We start from the raw sequence: 17,781 nt of genomic DNA, 5'->3' as shown, positions 1-17,781 counted from the left end.
AACTTGGAAAGAAACCAGAAATACATTTGTCATCAAGAAATACATCACCTTCTTTTTTTTCCCCACGTTTTCCACTTATTAATCAAAGGGTAGATGCTGTCTTTCTACTCTCAACAAAAAATAAGTGGGGAGGGGGAAAGAATAAAACAGAAATCCAGATATATTTATCTATTTAATCAATTTTGCAGGGAAAAATCATGATCTTGCATGCAAAGGGATTTAATCCCTTAGGATGAAGCCTCTATCTTTCAGCAATGCTATCAAGCTGGTTCCAAGCACAAACTGGGGATCAAGGATCAAAATGAAGGAATATTGTATTTCTGTAGCTCTTAATCCCTCTGGCTGACATGCCAAGGGCTGTTTGAGGTGGAAAGAAATCAGAGCTTCAATCATCAAGGTAGGGAATGTCCCTGGAATGGCTTTGGGGGATCCACAGAGCCAAACTCAGCCCCGAGGCTGCCAGAGCTCCAGGAGCGCTGGGACAGCGCTGCCAGGGGTGCCCAGGGTGGGGTTGTTGGGGGGTCTGGGCAGGGCTGGGGCTGGGCTGGTGATCCTGGGGGTCTGTACCTCAGGAATATTCTAGAATTCTATGATTAAGTTTTCCTTCACTTGCTAAAAAAGCCTCTATTTCCCCCACCCTCTCCATTTAAAGTTACAGGATACTGGAGCCAAGAGTTAAAATTTAATATTAATAGGGGAAATGAATGTGTCTTTCAGCACAAGGCTAAGAGTAGCTCCAAGTTAAATAAGTCTGTGAATCAGTGATTTTGATAATACAAAAAAGTCAGTTGTACAGAACACTCTTTCAAATCACTTGATATGCTTTTTGTGCAGTGCTTTGATTCATAGATCTGAGTTTTAATTTTTTTTTTTATTATAAGCTTGAGAAAAAAAAAATGAAGGCAGCAGTGTAGCAACCTTGAATCATATTTTTCCACATTAACATGTGGAAGTATTTAATGGGAGATATCACCTTAAAATTAAACCAGAAATAAATATTTTTGAACTCATATTCAGTGCACATGCCTGTGGTTGATCAGTTCATAGATTTCATAACAGTGTGCAAACACCTTCTTTTTCTAACACCTGTAATACAGCAAAACCAGAGATATTTTTATAGATTTGGAACTATTCTCTTAAGCCAACAAAAAATGGCAAAAGCTGCTTACTACCGGAAAATTTTACTAGATTTCATGGCAACAAAGTCACCTGTTAACAACCACCAGAGGAAAAAGTTTTCCAGCTACTTGGCAGCACCATATCAAACTCAGAATGTTCAGATCATTTACATTTGTATCAGCCACTGTATCTGGGCTATTTTTAAAGGGAGTATCGAATTCAGCCCCATCATTTAAGACTAACTTTTATTTCCCTAGGCCTTCACCAAAAATTGAGTATTGATCTTGACAAGTGCTCTTTGTGCAGGAGCTAAATCACCCTGTGGTGATTAAGGCAGTCTCCAGCAGCTTATCTGAAGGGAGAGGCTGCCTGTGAGCCATGGAATTTTTCACATGAGGACAAACCTCCTATGGACATAAACCTATTCCATGAGGAGTCATTGCCATGTATTTCCTGGGGTGAGATGTTGGGGTTTCTCAGGACTTTTTCTCCTCTCCCTCCCTTGTTCCTTACCAAACAATTCTCCTGTCAGACTGAACAGTTTCCTTCTTCCAAGCCACAAGGTTATAAAACTGCCCCTATTTTACAAGTCATTTTACAACCTGGTGTCATCATTCAACAACAATTCCAACAACATCCAAGTCTCTGCCAAAAGGCAAAGAATGATAAACTCACCAAGGCTGGAAAAGCCCTCTAAGATCAGAATCCAGCCATTAACCCCAATTCACCTGTTGTCATCATCCAAAAAGGCAGAGAATTATAGAGTCACTGAGGCTGGGAAAGCCCCTTAGATCAGAGTCCAGCCATTAACCCAGCACCACCATGTTCACATCCACACCTTCTGGGGATGGAGGACTGCCCTGAGCAGCCTGTTCCAATGCCTGACAACCCTTTCAGTAAGGAACTTTTTCCTAATATCCAATTTAAAGCTCCCCTAACACAACCTGAGGCTGTTTCCTCTTCTCCTGCCACTTGCTCCCAGGGAGCAGAGCCTGATCCCCAGCTGGCCACAATCTCTTTTCAGGCAGTTTTAGAGAGAGAGAAAGTCCCCCTGGAGGCTCCCTTTCTTTAATCTCAACAGCTAATGAAGATCAGACAATGTTCTAATTAAGCTAAATGTTCAAGGCAGCCTTTCCAGACAGTATCTTAATCAGGAATAAGTACTGATCATAAAGAAAGTATTGTATTTACTCTGTCCCTTTATTAATTTAAATATTATTCTTTGGCCTTGTTTTTCATGTGAGTTTGCCCCAGTAGAAGCAAACAGTTTTCAGATGAGATTCCCTGCAGGATAATGACCTAAAGGCAAAACTTCTCCCTTTTTTCCTTCCACCAGGGTTAAAAACAACTTTTCACCTATTCTTCCTTTCTGTGGAAACTGAAGAAAGGAAGGAAAAAAAAAAGGCAAAAAAGCAGACAAATAGTCAATAAGCACAGAGAAGAAAATAAGCCTCAAGCTTCCCAAAGCACACACTTGTGAACAAAGGCCAAGGAACAAGGATTTTAAAAGCTCTGTTTATCTACAGAGGATGGCTAAAAAGGCCCCACACTTAGAGAACCAGTGCTGAATAGAAGGCACTATTGGGAACTGTGTTCAAACACTTTATTCTAATCCTGTTATCTCCTCAACCTATTATTTTGGGGATAAACACTAATGTTTTAGATCTATCTTTCCTTTAACCAACCTCCAACGCCATGTCTGGTCTTAACCTTAACCAAACCCTCTCTTTTCCCCATTCCCTGCTGACAACTCTTCCCTTTGACACTTCACTGGGTTATGCCTCAAGGTCATTTCATCCTTTCCTGTCCCAAGTCACAACCTGTAACAGCCCATGAAAAAGCCAAACTTAAATCCAAAACATAAAACCTGCAAAAAACAAATTAACAAATTGTTTGTGCAGGGTTTGCCATATTTAATTTTCAGTAGTATTTCTATAGATCAAATATTATGTCTTTAATGCTGTCCTGTAGAACATCAAAAAGCATCACCAGTGGGGTAACATGCCTGGGCACATACGGCTAACAGAAATTTAGATATTATACAGATATTATACAATAAAACTTCTTTAGGCTCATTTAGAGTAGGACCTTCCATAATTATGTTATGGGTTTTATCTAATAAAAAAACAATAAACCTTTTCAAGTCCATATAGTCACCTTCCATTCAGTGTGATCAAAATCTGAAACTTATTAATGATTTTGTAAGAGTTGTCCTGATGTCTGAGCTCATGCTGGACCATCCTGGCCATGCTTTTGCTCTGATGCAAAGCTTACAGTCAATAAACAAAACAAGCAAGGGCAACTTTGTAAATGAACTTCTGCTGTTTGATTTGAAGTGGAAGAGAAGCATGGCCCTTCCAAAATCCTTCTCATTTTCATCTCTAAATAAGAATCTCATTCATTGGAGCTTGTGCTTGAATTGAAGGCCAGCAGTTACTCAGCCTCCCTAGAACAAAAATATTATAAAAATACAGTCTCTATGTGAAAATAGCCTGGGCAGAGTATTCAGTCCAAGGGATATTGACTTCCCTCTCTTAGAAGGTTGCAGCCACTTTCTGTTGCTACACTGATTTCTAGAAATTTAAATAAGTAAATGCTTCTGCAGCACGGGTGATACTTGTGCAATCAATTTTGTTACCTTTATTTGTGCCCTTAATACACACAGCACAACACCAAGAGTGCAGTACAACTGGGCCGCTCCAATCACCTCCTGGTTGCATACAAATGTGTAGGAGGTTGGTACTTCCCTCTTGCTCAGAAAAAGCAAAGACAACTAATAAAACAACCAAAAAATTCACATTAAAAAAAGCAGCATCACTCATCCCTCAACTATTTTAAAACCCCTCAATTTTCCCTGATGTCATTCATTAGGTACTCTTAGGAAAATCAAGGCAGCAGAGCTGTTTTCTCAGTTCAGCACATTTGTGAAAATCTTCACCGTGAAAGTTTTGTGTAATTATCCTCAAAATGGTGTTTTGAAGGAGTTCCACGACACATGGAAATTGGAATAATGAGTTGCATTTTCTTGTCTATCACTTCAGTTGGCATTTGGTGCAATTGCACATCTTTAGCTATTAAGTCTCTCCCTCCCTCCTGGTCCACGCTTAGATCAAGATCATTACAATTTCTCCTACCCAGTGCCCTAAACAAAACATAAATGCCATCACCATCAATCTCAACAAGGCCTGTATGACAGCTAACATTAACAGAATGACCTTCTTCAGTTAGATTTTCATTAGTAAAATAGGATGGAAAACAGAAAGTGCCCCAGCTTTGCCAATTTGAACAAATTATCCACGTCATCCTTGTCGGAGTCAGTCAATACCTGAACCGGGCAGGAAACTCAGCAATCTGGGACACAGGACAAGACAATATTAAGCACAAAGCCAACTTTTTTTTTTTTTTTTTTTTTTATCTTAACTCCTGAATTGAGCCAAACCCAGCATTTTTTACAGGTAAGGCAGAGAAGCTTGCAAGTTTGGCTGCTGCATAGAGTGTGACTGCAAAGTGACAACACATCAACTCCAGAGCAAATCTGAGCACGTCACATTTCCATCTGCAAATGCACAGCCCCAGGCCAGGCCTGCAGTGACTTCTAGTGATGTCAGAGGATTTGACCATGCTAGGAAAGGAGAAGAAATCCAGAAGGTGAGCAGCACAACACATGCCAACTTCCCAATCAGGCCAGAATACCATCCACGACACTTCAAGCTTTCCATACAGCTGCTGCAAAGCCTTTAAGGTCTGTGTTCTACCAAAGGAGAGGTGCCAAACCAAGCAAACACCTCCACGTCAGGACCTTGTGTTCAGGCTTATTTATTTTTAACCAAATCTTCCCAAAGGGGCACTAAATGTTCACTAATTTACAACCTTCATAGTAAAGGATGTGCCACCCAAAACACAGCCAGCCTGCCAGGCTTCCTCTCTTGGTAGAGAAAGGATATTGCTAGAATTGTTCCTCCCATGAAGTGGACAAGGAACACTAATATTGTACTGCTTAATCCCATCCTAGGATGGTTTTGGGTGTTCTGGATGCCTTCTTCCCACTTCAGATTTGCTGTTTGATCAGAAAGAGTAACACGAAACAGAATGTTCTTATAAGGGTTTCACTTCTTAAATCCACATGTTGTAAACCACTAATTTGTGGGGAGGAAAGGAGGGTTTGTAGCAAAAGGAGAGAAGACTTTTAATCCCTGTTCTTTGTTCACACCCTGGTAAGGACCTTGCAAAAATTACAAAAATTCAAGAAAATGAAGTTGTGTGGTAGGAAAAAAACCTGTGAGGCAGAAAAGTGCTTTGCTCATCCCCTTGCCAGGCACAGGGCTTGATTTCCCTTAATGGCTGATGATTAATGTATGACAACAGGATGAATAGCCAATATATCTGAAACATGAGCAACATCATCCGTCAGTTTTTCACAGGAAGTCCAATATGGCTTAGAAAGAAAGATAGACTACTTCTGCCCCTGGATCAGCACTGATCCATTCCAATATGAGCTAGAAAAGGAGGGTGCTGCAAGTGTTTGAACACAGTCTTTTGTCAGAAATGAGGAGGGAAATGGAATAATTTTTTAGGTAATTTTTAAAAATACAAAAATGTATTAAAAATTACTATTAAAATTAAATAAATAAAATTAAATTATTTCTAAATTATTGGATAAATTATAATAATTAAAAATATTATTTCAAATTTTCCTCCTTCACCACAGGGCACTCAAACTGATATCAGTGTCAATTTGTTAATATCCTCTGCAGATCCACTATCCAAGAAGAACACAAATTTTTTTCGCCACTTAGACATGAAAATGCAATCACAGCCTGGTCTTAAGAACAATTTTCTTACTGCAGGACTGGTCAGAAAAAGAAGTTCTTTACCTATTCCAACAAAAAGCAGCCTCACACTGTGGCAAGAGTTTATCAGATAAACCACAAGCATAAAACCAACAGTTCTTAAAACACCTGCCTGTGGAACAAAACAAAATATTTCAGGATGTATCCAAATTCCCAGTGTCAGCTTAGAGCTGTGCTGAAGCACCTGCAGCAGGGCTGTGTGGCTGAGCACTGTGGCAGCAGCTCCCTGGCCACAGAGAGCAGGCACAGATACAGACCTTCCCAGGCATTTTCCCTGGGGAAGGCTGCGAGAAAGCTCAGAGAAAGAATTAAAACTGTGGCATTCACATTCTCTGGAAAAATCCCTTTGCCCAGGATTTTTCTCCTGGGAAGCTGAGAAGCCTCACAGAAAAGGAAAACAATTCTTATCCCATTTGCTTCTCCTGTGTTGTGCTCATGTGGAATGTGTTTGGAGATTGTTTACCCACAGGTGATTGTTTCACTGGGTTCTGCTGTGAGTTGTTTTCACTCTTTGGCCAATCAGGGCCAAGCTGTGTCGGGACTCTGGAGAGTGTCACCAGTTTTCATTATTATCTTTTAGCATTCTGTAAGTATCCTTTCTGTATTCTTTAGTATAGTACAGTATTCTTTAATATAATATAGTATCATAAAATAATAAATTAGCCTTCTGAGAACATGGAGTCAGATTCATCATTCTTCCCTGCCATGGGGGACCCTGCAAAAACAATAAAAACAATTCTTATCTCCACTTGCTGCACCTGTTGCCAGGCAAATGTGGAATGTGTAATGGAGATTTGTTTACCAAAGGGTGGTGGTGTTTTGGTTGGTTGACCAATGAAGTCAAAGGTGTATCGGACAGGCTGGAAGGTTTACTTAAGAATATAGTAATAATATAGTGTTGGGGAAGATGAAACAGGAAAGCCTTATAAATATGATTGCCTGGCAAAAGATTTTGAGAATATGGAAACTATAAGCGAGACTGAAATGAAAGCAAGCTTTGAGATACCTTAGTTACTGGACAACTGGAAAACAATGGTATGGCCAGCTGAAGGTAATCCCCTTATGAAGAAACAATACCCTCTGCTTGCAGAGACGTCCAAGGGTCAGAGCAGACCCTACTAGCTTGGCAAAAGGGGTTCAAAGAGCAGTTTTGAGGGTTTAAAATGTAACACAGTATGGTAATGTAATGATTCTTATAGGCTGTATGTAAATGCTATAGGATTTGTATCTTGTATTAGATAGGTTAGTGAGAATTAGAATATTCAACACAGAAAAAGATTTATGGTATTGTAACAGGAACTTCTCTCTCTTTTACTCTTTTGTCCTCTCTCTTTTATTCTTTTGCTCTCTCTCATCCTCTTTACCATGCTCTTGCCTTCTTTCTCTTTACCAGTCTCTTTACCTTTCTCTCTCTTTGGGGCCTGCTCTGAGCTGAGGCTGGCAGCTCCCAGCAGGGCCCCTGCACACACACCCTTTGCAATAATCTGCAAGCAAGACCTGGCTCCAGAGATCTCTCGTCTCCATCCATCCTGACCGTCCTACCCCCCATTGCTCCTGCAATACAGTATAGAGGGATAAAGCAATGTTCAGCCTCCTGCATCATGGAATCAGCACTAATTACACCTGTGTGGACAGAGCACCCCTTAGGGAGTGGAAGCAGCAGAGCCCTCACCTGCACACTTGGTCCTGGTGGTCAGGGGGGGCCCGGGGGGCCCCGTGCCCCCTTCCCCGGGGCGCGTCAGCAACACCCGGATCTCGTACTCCACGTCGGGGTCCAGGTGCCACAGCTTGTAGTTGGGGGAGTCCACGATGTGGGTCTCTGCCCAGTTGCCCGTGGTGGTCCTGTACTCCACCTCCTTGAGGATGATGGGCCCGTCCCCGATGATGGAGTTGGCGTTGGGTTTGATCCACAGGTACGTGGCTCCCACGGCCAGCAGCTCCGGGGGGGCGATCGGCGTGGGAGGCTCTGGGGACAGAAACAAATCACAGCCTGTCAGAAAATGTTGTCCAGATTTCCATCCCAAAACCTTTTGTAACAAAGGCACAATTTCCCCCTCTCATTTTCCAAATATTATATAAGAATTTAATTCTGTTACTGGAAAGAATTGGGCTTGGGTTTTTTGTGCTTAAATTCCAGCCCTCTTGCACTGGGGGCTGTGTTACCAATTGAGAAACACCTGTGAAAATACAAAGCAGCTTTCTGTTTTAAAAGTGCCTTCATAAACCTCATAAACATTTATAAACCTCATCATCAGGTTTATACTTGCTCCCTCTTTTAAGCATATGAACAACAGCACTCAACATCTTGGAGAGTGAGGGAAAGAAATCCTAAATAAAGACAACTGAGTGCCCTTAGCACAAACCATGAATCAAAGTGTTCCAGCACAGCCCTTCCTCTGTCCTGTGGCCCGGCACAGCAGAATATCCCAGTCACAGATCGAGGTGCCGTGGTACAGCCAGATTCTAATGCTTAACATGACACAATTAGCAAGAGGAAAACTCAAATCACTTGTTCATTTTCTGATCTTAACCCCCCAAAACCAGAGAAAAATAACAGCATATATTTTCTAATCAAAGCACTGGCTGAGACAATATTAGCAAATTTAAACAGCAGAGATCTTCCCATGCCCAGCAGCCAGGATACTGCTGGAACTGGCTCTGAGTGGGGCTCTTGGTGGCTCAGAATAAAGAAAACTCCAAGGCAACAGTGAATCAACACCTCCTATGGTGTTTGATTGCAAAGTTTGCTCAACTTCATGGGCAAAGGTACTCAAGAAAGTCTGCATGACACCTGAGGAGTGCCTGGATGTTTGAGAAGCAGTATAAGGAGGCAGGAACCAGCTACTGAGTACCACCTCTGTGAGAGAAAGCAAAGCGAGCTGATAAAAGACATCTCAGCAGCTCCCTTTGATGGAAGCTACAAAAAAAAAAAAAAAAAAAAAAAGGAAAAAAAAAAATCTACAGAGTTCTGGCTGCCTGCCTGATTTTTATTATTCTTTTTCCCCCTCTCTGTCAGTGTAAATAACACTTGCATGCTGGAAACCACATGAATAGCATACACCTTGTGGCTTTGAAAACCTGAGCTGAACTCTGCAAGATTATCAGCAATTTCCTGAATCTTTCCTAGCCTTCCCTCTGCCACACTCTAATGTGGTTTGCCCTCAGCCCAGAGGACACAAACTCTATTCTCTTGTGAAAATCAGGTGACAAAAAAAGAATATTTTTATCAAGAGGAGCTTAAAACACTGGCACAGTGTGCCCAGAGCAGCTGTGGCTGCTCCATCCCTGGCAGTGTGCAAGGCCAGGTTGGACACTGGGGCTTGGAGCAGCCTGGGATAGTGGAAAGTGGCCCTGCCCATGGCAGGGGTGGAACAGCTGAGCTTTAATGTCCCTTCCAACCCAAACCATCCTGTGATCTCTGTCTCTGAAAAAGAAACACATAAATGTTACAACGTAAGAAATGTGGAGTTCAGTGGGAGTCATTCTAAACCCCTCTCTCCTGAAGGTGATTCCTCAAAGAACTGGAAGAATCCCGGACCCAAGGAAAAGAGGAAGGAAAGACTTTGAGTACCGCATGATGGGAGGAAGATTGGATTTTCCCCTCAGGATAATTCTTGCAGGTTAAGATCTGCTCAGTGAAGAAAAAGAAACTGTTGTACAAAAGGATCAACTGAAATTATGCTTGATTTCATTTCCTTTAACTGTTCACAACAAATCCTTCTATCTCCTTGAGACTGACTGCAGGAGTTGTGTGTTTTACCTCTGGAGAAAAACAATCTGAATTGTAATTGCAGCAGGTATCCAACATGAACAAAAATCAGTGATGCCAGATATGTTTTCTGTGTAATATCTGTTTCTGCTTTAATTCTGCACTATTCCATAACTCCTGCCAGAATCTTTTTCTGATATGAAATGCCAGACTGATTATGTTTTGACTTACAAAGTTATTTCTCTATGAAAATTGTTTTCAAGAAACATGTGTGGATACATTTTCATTAAAAATCAAATTAATATAGATCACAAGCAGTTTATTTCTTATTTCTTGGTGCAAGGCAATTAAAAGAGAGATTTGGTTATTTTTATTCCCAGTGCAAAAACTACATCTTACAAGCCACATCATAGCTGAACACAAGACAAATGAAATATTAAACTCCATTCTCCTGGGCTGCAGACTTCAATAACAACATGAGACAGGTTACTTTGGGATTTGATGGCAACTTAGAAGAGATTTATGGGATTGAGCTTAATTAATAGAGCAGTTTATCCTACTAGGCAGGCATGAAGAGAGTTTAGTAACCACTCTTGCCAAACAGATTTAAATTACCATGTCACCCAGCACACCCATCTTCCCTACTTTTGTCTCAATCCAAATCATTCCCACCAAAAAAAAAGTGATGGTGGTTTCCCTTCTTTCTCCCATTTATTTTCCCCTTGTTCTACCACTAAAAAAACAGGTGCTGTAAAATGTAATAGAAGTAGGAATTTAAACTGCTGCTCCTGCTTTCTGAATTTAAGGAACTAAGATAAGCAGCTGTTCCAGTAGTGTTTAGAGAATCAGTCCCACCTCACTGAAAATAATTAATTATTTCCTACTAGCACCAACTGGAGCAAAAGCTTTAACTTTTTTAATATCACTCTGTGCCAAATTACTGCAAGCACTCTAAACAAGTTCCCCATTATTTAGCAAAACTGGCACATAAATGAGAACATTTTTTTCTCTCTGTTACAAAACCCACTTGCCAGTTACAGATGACCAGCCTGATGTTATGAGCTCACTATTTTAATTAAAATCTCTGTTTGACCTTGATTAAGCAAACGTGGTGACAGATTGGCCTTGTACACATGTAATTGTGAACAGCCATATTTTAAACCCCATTTCATCCCAACACTATTTTATATCACAAGCTTTGCCTGGCCTGGTGCTCCCTTTCAGACACTCTCCCACCTCCTCCAGACAGAGAGGAGGAACCAAAGGCTCCCCCAACAACCAGCACATCTGGAACTGGATTGCTGCCCCTGGGATATCCAGCTGAACCCCAGACTTGGGAATGACATGGAAAAATGTGCTTAAGGGTTCTCACTTTAAAAAAAGAAAAAAAAAAGTAGTTCAGGCTCCAAACAAAAACCAAAGTTTTTGACCATGGGTATATTTTATTGAATCTAAAACCAGGCCCAGTTGTGCAGACACAAAGGGAACTGGGGTGTGCCTTTCTCCTGCTGTTAGAACAGAAAACACAGCTCCTGTCTGCAGCTCAGAAGGCTGAACACTGTTAGAGCTTGAAAATGACATGAATTCTAGTAATGCAAAGAGTGTGAGAAAACAAAATTAACATGAAGGACCAGAATAGAACAAACAGAATCACAGAGGATCTCAAGCCCCACAAGGATCGAGTCCAAATTCCGGTTCCTTGCAGGACCACATAAAATTCCATCATCCCTAGTGACAGGACAAGGGGTGATTGCTTTAAACTGACAGAAGACAGGGATAGATTAGATATTAGAAATTCCTCCCTGGGAGGCTGGGCTGGCCCTGGCACAGGGTGCCCAGAGCAGCTGTGGCTGCCCCTGGATCCCTGGAAGTGTCCAAGGCCAGGCTGGATGGGTCCTTGGGACAGTGGAATGTGCCCATGGCAGGGGGTAGAATGAGATGAATTTTAAGGTCCCTTCCAGCCCAAACCATTCTTGGATTCTACAGTGACAAAGAGCATCACCCAGACACTTCCTCAACTCTTACACTCTTAGTACTGTTAACACACTTCTTTCCAGCTATTGTGAAAATCAAACCTATTTTACTCTTTGGCAAATATTCCTGAGTGTTTGTACTCTACTGCTGGAATATTTCTCCACTTGGCTTTCTAAGCAAGGCAATTCTAAGTAATTTTTACATGATGGAAGAATAACTGGCTCCATGAATCCTTAAGATACCACTGGGAAGACTGAAAAACTAGAGAAAAATCCTCAACAACTGTTACCACTTTCTCCTGTGAAATAATCCATAAAGAAAGACATTACAGAAAATGCAATCTTAAAACAGATGGATACACCTCCTAAACGATGAATTTTATATGATTTTTTTTAATTTCTCCCTTTTTCATAACAAAACCATCTGATAAACTGTACAGATAAGCTGACCATAAACTCTCATTGGCATGGGATAGGCTGTGGCTGGTTTTAGACAAAAAGAACACTTAATGTTACAAAAAAGTACCCTTTATGTCACAAAACTCTGCTGTAGCACCAAGTGCAGCAATGCCATGTTTTGTTTTCTCACATGAACAGGACAGAGCACAGGTTCTAAAAAGATCAGAAGAGATGCAGAGGTTGTTATTCTTTGAGGGTTGAAAAGGTGAAGATGGGACCTGCTGCACAAAGACCTTTCCCTGACAAGCAGGATGTGTTTTCCAGCATGATCCTGATCATGCTGCTACTCATGGGAATTATAAAAGATTTTCTCACCAAGTCCTAAATAAGCAGCTGTGGACTGTGCTTGTCAAACTGATCAGGTTGGGACTGAAAGACAAGGAAACCAAATTTTAAGCTTCTCAAAATTCTTTTAAGCAGAAAACACAGAATAAAAAGTATCTATATAGTATTCTACACAACAGCCAGACTGTCTGAGCAGCATTCATGGGCACATTTTCTAGTTTTATACAATAACTATGAATCCTCAGAGCTCTGAATGTCAATATTTATACTGGCATTGCTTTTTTCCATACTTCCTACCACTGTCATAAATGCAGCAGGTGAATTTCGTTTTCTAGTGATGGTCCAAACTTTCCATTTATTACACAAAAGAAAAAAGGCACATGGATTTTACAATATTTAGCCTGAGAAGATTTCACTGTGCTGACACTGCACTAATAGATTTTGTCTAAGAGAGACATTCAGATGCGTCTCTCAGAACTGTAACAGGCTGACAGCAGTGGCACGTGTCAGGTGCTATAGGAGTCTGCCAGCAGCAGCAATAAATGATTCATTAATTCACCTGGACAGGTAAATTGCAGCATGGGAATGATATGGTCTGCCTGAACTCCAGGAAAAGTGCCCAGAACCAATTCTGAAATCAACAATTCTGAATATTTAATTAAAGCAAAAAATCCAGAAAAATGAGAGAAGAGGAAGATTTGGGATTCCTGCAGCCTATAGACCAAGGGGCAACGGTTTCATAGGTTTATAAATTTCAGAGGTGCAAAGTATTTACTCTTTGGTTTTGCACTCCAACCACCCATTACGAACAGAGCATTCCCAGCAGCCAAACATCCCCTTTACACCTCTTCTCTGTGAGCATTCCTGTACTGTGGGATGGAGCTCTGTTCTTTGGATCATGTGGCAAACTCCATGTCAGTGCTCTCCACTTCTTCCCAGCACAGGGTTTACTAACACAGCAATAAGTGACTTTAGTACTCTGTGATACAAAATACTCATTTGCCACAATAATGTGTTTTTTCCCTTTTGCTTTTTCCACAAGAACTGCTGCTTCTGTCTACAGGGCACTCACCACACATTTAATGTATAAAAAGCAAAGCAGAAAGTAAAAATGAGCCAGAAAATGTGAAAGAATTGAGCAAAGTGGTCAGAGAATCAGCACAACAGCAATGAAAGCAAGAGATGAGTGGAACCCAGGGGTCAGCAATCAATAACACCAAAGAAAGCAAGAGACACGGTATTTGGCAGGATGCTTGTCTGCTATCATCCCCTCAAAACCCCAAACTCAAACTGCAGACTATTCCCTCAGCATCTCCCAACAGCACAGGTGCAGTACACAGATATGAAGGGAGAACTTGATCCATCAGCCTGAGGAAAACAGGGAAAACATTCTCTCTGTATTGTCCCCCTCAAGAAGAAGAGGAAATGCCTCTTGGTGACTTGGACATGTGCTCTAAACTAAGCAACTGGGCTGTCAAGGATTAAAGAGAACACAACAACCTTTACAGGAGCTACTGTAAAGCAGGAGAAGACCTCTTAACCGTTTCCTGAAAGCACTGTAATCTCCAGGAAAGGCAGCTGGAACGAATCCTGGTTAAAGAAGGTTCATCTGTGTCAGTGTCATCTTATCAAACATCTACAGAGTCACCCTGAGTGCACAAAGAGCTGGTGCAGACCGAGTGCCTCCTGGCAACCCTTCCAATGGTGTGAGAGGCTAAAGGAGGGGGGCACCCGATCCCAAGTGGGAATTACAGCTGCCTGCTAATTCATTAGCATTTCACACTATTTGTGCCTCAGAAGCTTAGCCTGAATCCCACCAGAGCCTCAGAGGATGCTTTCATTCTCTAATAAAGAAAATAGCATCGGATTAGTTGAACAGTATCTCATTTCCCAGTGTAAATTAAGTGAATTAGGTGGAAGAGTCTGTGCTCTAATTGTAAAGCTTATTACAAGAACTCACATAGATTAGACCTGAATGCTTCTCTTTGAGTCATCATTTGCACTGTAACAGAGTTAAAAAAGGCAGCTATAGACTCTCACTATTGATGTGTAGGAACCTCCCGTTTTGCAGCAAAGCACATTCCCAAGCCTTGTGCAGTTTGAGAGCCAGCAGGCAGCACTGCCATGGATGGGAGTGCTGCCCTCCACAGTGCTCAGGCAGGCTCTGGAGGCAATCTCCAGGAATGACAAGCTCCTCAGGGCTAGAATCATGGACAATTAACTCTCAGTTTTAAAGCACGTCTAATTTTCTGAGTGTCAACTGCCAAACAGCTACAAAAACATATCATGGAGAAAAGCAATGCTCTTCTTGTTGGTTCTGGGATGTCACTCTCTTCACAGGGATCTTTCACGGACCCATGAGAGGCCCAACACAAGGACTTTTGGCCATCCAGGAGCTGATTCCAATTAGCTTGACTTTCACTATGTAGCTTCTCCACGTTCCAGCCTGCACTAATTATCTCAGGTTCCCTTAATTGTCAATGGAGAGAATGGGCTCCCCTTAAGGCACATATCTAAGACAGATAAAATTAATTGCTCCCTGATCCCCCTGTCTTTTGACTGGTATTAAAATAGAGGTGAGATGCATTTGACCTCCTTACTCTTTATTTTCTCAGCTCCTGGCCCTCATTGTGAAACACAGAGAGGTGCTGGATCAGTCTGTTAAGGGGAAAGCCAAGAAATAATACTGAGCGCCTCTAAGCCCCTTGAATTCCCTCTGAAAGCCCTCACTCAGGGCAGAACTCAGGTGCTGCAGTCTAAACCCATCACATGAAGATAAATAATGATGCCTTTCTCTGGGAAAGGCGAGCACAACTCACTTTCCTTTTCTCCATGCAGCCAGAGCATGCACTGGTGACAGTGATGCTCTTTGATTTAATCATTCAATGCTCAAAGTGCCTGCTGGGGAAAGGATTTCATTCTCTTACTAAGACTGTTCAGAGAATGGAGCATCTTAGTCCCATCTGCTGAGATTGTGTCACATACAGAAAAAATGGTTCAGGTTTCATTTGACCAAAATACCAATAAAAATAAAGAGACCGTGACTTTCTCTGTGCAGCATCTAACTTCTCCATTTTGCTCCACAAGGAGCATGTCCAGCATGCTTGAACCAAGTCCTGCTCTCCAGACTTATCTTTGATGGATTTTCCTTACATAACAATTAGTAATTTTTAATTTTTGCTGCTTCCCTAATTTCTTGGAGTTGATGACAGGCACATCAGCCAAGTGTGGACTAAGGTTTCATATTAATCTGGAAATGATCCATTAAAACATACAAACTAGGATTTAACATAAAAACATATCTGAATACAGTAATTACAAAAGTATGAGAACTAAGCATCATCTCTCCTGTAACAAGAGAGATGAAAATATAATTGCTTTGCAGAAACTCTGGTCAAAACATTGATTCCTCCACTAGAAATTGCTGCACCTGCACCAACAATGATTCAAGCTGAAGGTTACTTGTGACCTTCTGTCTGAGTTCTCTCTCCCTCAGGTGAGAAATCCCTGGGTGCTACAATCTCTGCTGATTTCCTGTTCACTCTGCTGCCTTTAACAGCCACTTCTCCATCACTACAGTCTGAAAAACCAGCCTATGAGATGCTGGCTCCTCCAAGTCTGTACAATTATATGGAAATCTGCATGCACATCCTACCAGAACCAAGGGTCTCTCCAGCAGTCACTGCTCAGGGCCACCTTCAGCTCTCCCTCATGTTTCTAATCCCAGGGCCCATCTGAGCTCATCCATCACATGTTATTAAGTCTATTTCTGCTTTCTGCATGAACAAGCTGCTAATATCCCACAGGGACTGAAAAATGTAATCTTAACAAGCACCAAAAAAAGTAGAAAGGCGTTAATAAACACATAAACTGAGAAACATGTAATTTCAGGTCAGCTCAAGTTCAGGCAGCTTCAGCAGTTGCTATGCTACCAGCTGATGGTGGTGGGAAAGGACAGAGGCAAAAGGATTTTATAGTTCTGTCTGGAGTGGATATTTAGCAACTTCTGCTTTCTGGCACATCCCTGTCTGCAGAATGAAGGATCATTAGTCTCTAAGCTGCTGAAATGGCAAGTGATTGGAGGTATTGACCACCAGGAAGCAGCATGGAATGGTTTGCCTGGATTGATTAAGGAGCTTAATCCATAGCAACCTGCTAGGTTTGCAGGAAAAGCCTGAGGCAGGATGCTTCACTTCACTTGAGGCAAAGCGGGGCAGTAAAAATCCCATTGTCCTTTACATCCCTGGGGCGTGCAGGACTGATGGGGAGCAGTCAGAAAACTGAGGAACCAGCCAGGCTGGAGTTAAACAGGAGAGAGTAGCACGGCAGAGAGTCACAGACTCAACCATGTCCCCAGCCACTGTCACTGATCCCTCCTCTCTCAGACACAACCTGTACCCAGAGCTGGGTCCACTCAGGGCACTTCCAGGCTCTGCTCACACTCAATCCACACAAAACCCTGGTGAAGCAATTAGGAATATATTGTTTTATAACTGGAAATAATGATTAATGGATGGCTGCAGGGCCAGAGACTGAATGCAGACTTGTGTTCCAGCCTACAGACTTTATGACCTCCTACAAAGAAGCATGTTACAGGGCTGACATACAAATTTAAGGTTTTTCAGTCCATAAAGAAAAATGTTCTCACTTCAGCACTTGTTTTCCTGTGACAGATCTGTGAAAAACACAGATCACATTTGACCACGAGGAGGCAAGTCAAATTTAACACAAAGAAAGCCGAGGCTGGAATAGTAGATAATAAATGTGCCATCAGGGATCTCACGGGGGCACCCCCCAGGAACTTTCCAGCTTTTTCAGCTCTATATCCTGAAGCAGCAGCTGGCAAACTATCCAGGCAACCAAGTCTCAGAGTGGGTGGTCACCTGAGTGCAGGTTTGCTGGGTATGAGCCTGAGCAGTAGCACAGCTGTGAGCTCAGTGTGGAACCTGGCTGAAGCAGACATGACTCATTTCCAAGGTACTTGGCCGAGTGCTCATTTTGGGCAGTCATTCCTCCTGCCTTAACTGACTGAAATTACAGACCTGGGAACATTAATAGCCCAAGGGAAGAGCAGGATTTGCTGTTATCACAGCTATGCTTCATTCAAATTTAAAAGTTTTCTCACTTTACTCCTTTCTCTGGGGTAAGAGCAGATGGGCACCCGGGGAAACCTGAAGAAACTACTTAAATAACTGGGTATTAGGGATATTGAAATGTTCCTCATGCAGGTTCCAAAACATCCCCAGAAATACCACCTACAGAAATTGTCCTATGGTTTACACCTAAAGTAGCACATTTCGTCCCAGAAATGCAAGATGAAGGTTAATAATCCTTCCTTTTATTGACAGCAAAGTGTGAAAAAGAGCCAGGTCCACTACCAATAACT

At 41.9% G+C, this 17,781-nt stretch overlaps 1 protein-coding gene across 1 annotated transcript in view; it reads right to left on the bottom strand.

Moving 5' to 3' along the window:
• The window catches only part of PTPRT (protein tyrosine phosphatase receptor type T), a 443,055-nt gene that overhangs the window by 213,885 nt on the left and 211,389 nt on the right, over positions 1–17,781 (bottom strand). Inside the window, exon 7 of the mRNA XM_041419248.1 lies at positions 7,642–7,935. Within this exon, the coding sequence (XP_041275182.1) occupies positions 7,642–7,935 (294 nt within the window). The remainder of the gene's footprint in view (positions 1–7,641; positions 7,936–17,781) is intronic.

This window comes from Onychostruthus taczanowskii, unplaced genomic scaffold (assembly GCF_017590055.1).
Source record: "Onychostruthus taczanowskii isolate IOZ18803 unplaced genomic scaffold, ASM1759005v1 scaffold60, whole genome shotgun sequence".
Classification (NCBI taxonomy): domain Eukaryota; kingdom Metazoa; phylum Chordata; class Aves; order Passeriformes; family Passeridae; genus Onychostruthus; species Onychostruthus taczanowskii.
The sequence above is the reverse complement of the archived record's forward strand: the minus strand, read 5'-3'. Positions and strand labels throughout refer to the sequence as shown.